This window comes from Carassius auratus, chromosome 4, assembly GCF_003368295.1.
Source record: "Carassius auratus strain Wakin chromosome 4, ASM336829v1, whole genome shotgun sequence".
Lineage (NCBI taxonomy): Eukaryota > Metazoa > Chordata > Actinopteri > Cypriniformes > Cyprinidae > Carassius > Carassius auratus.
Window position 1 is genome coordinate 9,318,389 of NC_039246.1, and position 6,735 is coordinate 9,325,123.

At 31.9% G+C, this 6,735-nt stretch overlaps 1 protein-coding gene across 1 annotated transcript; it reads right to left on the minus strand.

The window, feature by feature from the left end:
• Positions 1-2,200: 2,200 nt before the first annotated feature.
• On the minus strand, positions 2,201-3,377 carry LOC113068156 (methyltransferase-like protein 25). Its single transcript, XM_026240806.1, has 4 exons — positions 3,219-3,377; positions 2,907-3,074; positions 2,662-2,780; positions 2,201-2,589 (listed from the first exon to the last, which is right to left on the minus strand). The coding sequence occupies exons 1-4, from the start codon at positions 3,232-3,234 to the stop codon at positions 2,311-2,313; spliced, it is 582 nt and encodes a 193-aa protein (XP_026096591.1). The 5' UTR covers positions 3,235-3,377; the 3' UTR covers positions 2,201-2,310.
• Between the last annotated feature and the right edge of the window lie 3,358 nt (positions 3,378-6,735).

Here is a 6,735-nt window from a genome sequence, read left to right on the forward strand (position 1 = left end):
GCACAGCCCCTGTTTGGTCCCGAACATCCTCAGAGTGCTGGGGGCCAAATCTCAATATTATATGATGAATGAATATAATAAAAACAACATCAAATTATTTAATTTATTCATTAATTATAATGATGATAATTGGTTTAATTGTAATTATAAAAATAATGTAAATAATGTTTATATATTAAAATATTTGAAGTCATTAAAATTATTACAATAACATTTTATTAATAACACAGTAGTGACTGTCATAATTAATGTTGTTTTCATTTCTGTTATTTGTTATCTCTCCTTGTAATTTATTTCACAATTAATAATAAATTATTATTATTACTACTGCTATTGTTATCATTTAAAACAATATGTACCTAAAAATATAAAATTATTATTATAATTATTATTGTTTAAAGGGGGGGTGAAATGCTATTTCATGCATACTGAGTTTTTTACACTGTTAAAGAGTTGGATTCCCATGCTAAACATGGACAAAGTTTCAAAAATTAAATTGTACGTTTGAAGGAGTATTTTTGTTCCAAAAAAACCTCTTCCGGTTTGTCACAAGTTTTGGAAAGTTTTTTTCGAGTATGGCTCTGTGTGACGTTAGACGTTGGAGCGGAATTTCCTTATATGGGTCCTAAGACACTGAGAGCACAACAGACTTCACTGATCAGAGCGAGAGCCTCGCGAAATGTCACAAAAGGAGTGTGTTTTTGGTTGCCAGGGCAAGACAACCCTGCACAGATTACCAAAAGAGAAACAGCATTAAGGGACCAGTGGATGGAGTTTATTTTTACAGAGCATCAACGGAGTTGTGCAAGTGTTTGTGTTTGTTCCCTGCATTTCGAATATGCCTGTTTTACAAACAAGGCCCAGTTTGACGCCGGATTTGCACATCGTTTATTTCTTAAGGATAATGCAGTCCCAACGAAAAAGGGTCACGATCGTGTGTTGGAACCGCATGCGGTGAGTAAAACTGCTTCAAATATCTCTGTGTTTTTAACTTAGCTATCAGCGCGTAAGCACATCAAGTAAACAACATGCGATGTTGTCATCAAACTGCACTTTCCACATGTACAGCTTAAAAAAAAAAAAAAAAAAAAAGACGACATAAAGTGGAACTTAGTCATTTTCCAAAACCGCTACGGAAATATATACAGTTTCAGTACATACCACATAGAGGCGCCTTTGCTGATGCTGCTCTTGTTAAATTTCAGCCTCTGGATCTGTGTCACAGCTTCCACATGCTCTCAACGCAAAAGCCTACTGGCGCTCGTGATTCTTTAGCTCTGCCCACACGCCACGTCTCTAGGCGCTGGTGTTTTTCCGGGAAAAATCGGTGAACTATCTTTCTCTTATAAATATAATAAAAATAAAGACTTTTTGGAGTTAAGAAGGATGCAGTACTACTCTATAGGTACTCAAGATTAACAGGATATTGAGTGAAAACGAGCATTTCACCCCCCCTTTAACAATGAATTAAATGACTGATTTTATAAAACCACACTGTGGTATATTTTGTAAACACATTTTCTGACCTGGTACTTTATATTATAATTAGAACTTTAGGATTATTATTTGATAATTATTATAATAATTATTAACATTTGTTTATTAAACATTAGTTATTTTACATATTTACACTATTTTTCTTACAATAATTCTAAAATGTATTACTAATTATTTCATAGTGACTTAATAATAATAATTATTTTTAAACAATTAATTAAATATTTGGTTTTATAAATTAAAATAATAAGAATATGAACAATTATTATTATTGTGGTTATTCCTACTATTATTATTGCTATTATTATTCTCCCTTGGACAAAACCATCATCTCTTGACCTCTAGTTCTGTGATCAGCGTCTTGAGCTCAGTTTCTGCAGTGACATTACATTTACATTTGTTCATTTAGCAGACACTTTTATCCAAAGCGACTTACAAATGATGACAATGGAAGCAATCAAAACCAGCAAAAGAGCAATGATATATAAGTGCTATAACAAGTCTCAGTTAGCTTCAATGCAGCACGCATAGCAAGTGCTTTTAAATAATATAATAAATAAAAAGTAAACAGATAGAATAGAAAAAGATTAGAAAGTAGTTTCTTTTTTAAGATTTGAATTAGAATAGTTAGTGCTAGTGTTAGTGTGGTTGACGCGGGGAGAGACGTCCTCTATGACGTCTAGAGACAGCATACTGATCAAGCTGCTTCCTGAATCTGAATCATTCAGGTCTAATGGACATTCTCCAGCATTATCTGAAGCAGATAAATCATTGGTGACTTGTTTTGATAAAGCACTGCTATCCGCTCGAGCCTCAAAGATTTCCTTTTTTCTCAGTTATAAAGTTTCTGATGACATCACTGTTTTCAAAGTTTCTGCTGTGTTGTATACTCTCATCCTCGCTGTCCAAAGTTTGCTTCCTAGTGGCTTTGTTTGGTTTCTGATAAGCTTTGGAGAACTTCTTCAGTTTCCTGTTCCTCTCCTGAGCTCCATGTGTGTTGGTGCTGGAGGAGTCGATCCCGAACACTTGCAGGTTGAACCGCATGGACAGATATGAGCACAGGTAGCCTTTCCCTGAACCCACGTCTATCACCTGAGAAGCAGAAACATGATCAAAAGACTAAATTCAGTTTGTTTTAACTAATTACATTTCAATAATTTTTACCTGTTTGACTCGGCAATATTTGGCCAAACTAGCCACAACCTCAGACATTGCCTGCACCTCATGGGCCTTCTTACAGTTCATAAACTCATCCGGTGTTACTGCTTTATCTGATGACTGTCCTATGGGAATTACAGACAATGCATGAAATATGACCTTCTAATAACCTGAATTTGGCATGCATAATAATCACAATAAAGATCCAGTGGAATCTAAATGTGGTTTTCAGTGCTTCTGACAGTAGTTACCTGCTGTAGTGTCTCCACTCATCAGTCTCAGATTCTGTATCAGATCTTCCAGCTGCATACAGACCCCCAGACCTTGTAAACAGTGGGCTTTCGCTGCCCTCAGCAGGGCTGATATGTCCACCAACTTCTTCGAGGCATTGCAGAAACCAAACGTAATGTTTTCCTTCTCTGAAAAAAAAATATATAATAATTATACACACACACACACACACATATATATACATATATAAATATATATATATATATATATATATACAATTATAAATATTATATTTAATTTTTCTTATGAAAATTAAATGGAGAGTATCTTACTTTCTATCGCTCTCATGCGGTCTTGTGTGGAACTGACAAGCACACAACACTTTCTCTGGATTCACACACATAAACGTGCTCCAAACATCACGCGTGTAAAAGTCCACAGTGTGCGCATTTGAGATACTTAATGATATGGAGAGAAACCGCTTAAGTTCATTGATTTTTATTTTTAAAGTGTCGACGGGTATGTCATTAAATGCCATTGTTCACGGACACAGAAAGTGAGAATATTTAGCTGCAACTGTTGACACAGTGTTTAAGACGTAAGTAGTCGAATGAATCAGGAAATTATTCCTCTGAGCGACCCGAATGCGCGGCCATGTTGAGTGTACCAGTGTGCGTTTGGTTGAATGGCGAAATCGAATATTTTGCCCTCACACAAATGTTGTTTATTTTGAATAGTAATGCCTTATGATCATCCTTACGTCATTAATGTGCGCCTTTCTTTACGCGAAAAATAAACAACCGTTAATGTCCACAAATAAGAATATGTTAACGTGAAACATGGCACCTTTAAAACAAGACGCAAAAACTAAAGGTCCGATTAAAGGAAAATACTTAAATAACATGTGTCCACATGCTGGTTTAACACACAACGGCAAAAAGAAAATAAAATGTGTTCCAGAGAGCAAAGTTTTTGATGGTAGTGTAAAAGACGGTGAGTAGTCCACTTTAAACATAGCAACTTTTTTCAGAAAATGCATTTTAGATAACAATGAATAAACAAATCTGACATAAGGATCAGTGACAAACAAAGACAGAAATCTTTGTAAACAGCTCGCGCCTAGTTGGTTACATTTAGGAAAACATTAATATCATGTTATACAAAGAGAGAGAGAGAGAGAGAGAGTTAACTTGCTTATTTTTCTCATATAAATTACATTTTGTTTTTATCAACGTAATAGATCCAGAAAAAATGGCGTCATGTCATCGACCAATATAAACAACAAATATTTAACTAGGACTAAAAGTAGAGTGTGTAAGTTACTGTTTGAATCTCATTTCCCTCTCTATCTTTCTCTGGTCAGGGATTTGCCTTCAAAAGGAGGGAGAAGATGAAACATGAATATAACAAACTTCTCAGAAAGGAGAAGAAGAAAATGCAAGCATCACCAATCCAGTCAGAAGAGGAATATCCTGAGCATCTGAGACATCTGTACCTGGCTTAAAAACAACGACTAGATGAAGCAAAACAAGAAAAAAAGAGGAACGATGTAAAGGGAGAGCAGTAGATGAAGAGACGGAGGCAGATGATGAACTAAAAACTGTTGGATTTACCTTTTACTGAGAAACACATCTTAAACACAACGACTGACCAAACTACAGTCTGACAGGTACAGTAACAGATAGTAAAAAAAAAAAAAAATTATATATATATATATATATATATATATATATATATATATATATATGCATTTTTACACTTTTTTTATTTATACACATTTTCATTTTATGTATATGTGTATTTGTAAACATTTATATATTTTCACATTTATTAAAATGTAGCATGAATACATATATAAAAATACATAAATATGGAAAGAAATGTATAAATAAAAAATAAATGTTGAAAAATACAATTCACGTTTTATTTATTTTTGTATATTTATATACTCGTTTATTTATTATTTTGTTAACTTCATCATTTCACATAATAGAGACTGTCCTGTAATACTTATGTTACATATCTTTGTAGATGTATTTATTAGATTAGATTAGTTTCAGGTGACGGCTGGAGAACAGAGGAGCGAGGAAACGAGGAAGCATCAGTCTGAGTTTGAGAAGCACTTTATCTGAACCCAGTTATCTGATAACAATTTATTCAGTCTATCAGATTTAGTTTTGAAAACCTATTTTACAGTATCCAGGAAATAATTTAATATAGCTTTCAATCTCTTATAAAATCTGTATGCTCTTTAGAAATAATAATAATGGCTCAGTGGTTGGTATTTGTTTCTCAATGCAAAAGTGTGATTACAAAGTCAGATTCTATTTTTGGATCATATTACCTCAATTTCTTACACAATTCTCTATTGAAATAATATTTATTAATATATTATCTGGCCACGTGTGTGGTCACTCCCTCAAAAAAATGTTATTTGTGTGTTTTTTTTTTTGTATGATAATTATTTCTGGGTTAACATTTTATGTGTCAGTATTTTTTTTTAAACACTAAGAATCCAAAAATTCTCTTCACGTTGTGGTTGCATCACATTCTCGGGTGTCTATTATTTTCGAACACTTATTAGATTTTTTTTTTTTCTAACTTGTTTTAAACTTTCCATTTAACATAACATATATATATATATATATATATATATATATATATATGGGGTCCGGGTGACAGTTAACAGGATATATATATATATATATATATATATATATATATATATATATATATATATATATATATATATATATATATATATATATATATATATATATATATATATATATATATATATATATATTAAAAAATGTGAGTGACGGTTAACAGGTTAAATATATACAATAGAATGAAAATATATTTAAAAAATTTATATCATCATCATACAATGCATTAAAAATGAAAGGGCCAAACTGGGCTTCATGTAAGAACTGCAGTGAGTTTGTGAGTCGATTAAAAAGCTACAAATTATTTAAACCATAAAAATTTTAAATAAATGATTTGAATACTTGAACACTAAAAACAGATATATTTTATCTAAGTGTTTTTTTTATTAAGTATTTTAGGTCAGATTTCTCAATTCAACAGTTAAGGTCCTTCTGGAAATGAAGAGGACTGCTATAGTGTTTCACAGATAGACATCAGCAGTATTTAGTAACTTGCATTATTATTTGTGTCAAACATGATCTCATTGATTGAGAGGCGCTTTTTTCACCCAAATTCAGAAACATGGTTTGAAAACTGATTAACATGACATTTACACGACCGTTCAATATTGTGAATATAGTCAAAACTAAATGTATTTTTTTAATTTTAAAAAAGAGAGAGAGAGAGAAAATCAATTAATTATGAATAATTTGTTGCCATTGTGTGAATAATATGTAATAATGTAATCCATAAAGGAGTAACTTTAATCTGATTACGAGCATTTTTAAAATGTAATATACTCTAATTACAAACTTTCTTTGTCATCAGCACAAAAAGAAAGATAGAATATCATGACCTGGCCACACATTTGTTTAGACACCAGAGAACCACAGATTAATAAAAATAATCAGAAACATTGATTAAAACGGTTTACGTGCACAACACAAAGGATGCTGTTCTCCTCAGAGAAGCCTCACTGACTTTGGATTTAAATTCCAGAAGAAATGAGAGAATCGTTGAATATTACCGGTTTATACTTTTTTAAAACTAATTAAAAAATAATAAGAAAACGTTTATTTATTTAATCAAATACTTAATAACCAAAATATAGTTCTCGGGTCATAGCTGATGTTTTCATTAAAAAAGTACAGAAAAGTTCTACTACTACTACTGATAATAATAAGTCAATCATAGCAACAT

Bases quoted from the DNA above. Each gene is read 5' to 3' on its own strand.
- LOC113068156 (XM_026240806.1), bottom strand. The intron at 2,781-2,906 runs GTAACTACTGTC...TAATTCCCATAG, and splicing joins GAGTGGAGACACTACAGCAG to GACAGTCATCAGATAAAGCA. The intron at 2,590-2,661 runs GTAAAAATTATT...TCTGCTTCTCAG, and splicing joins AATATTGCCGAGTCAAACAG to GTGATAGACGTGGGTTCAGG.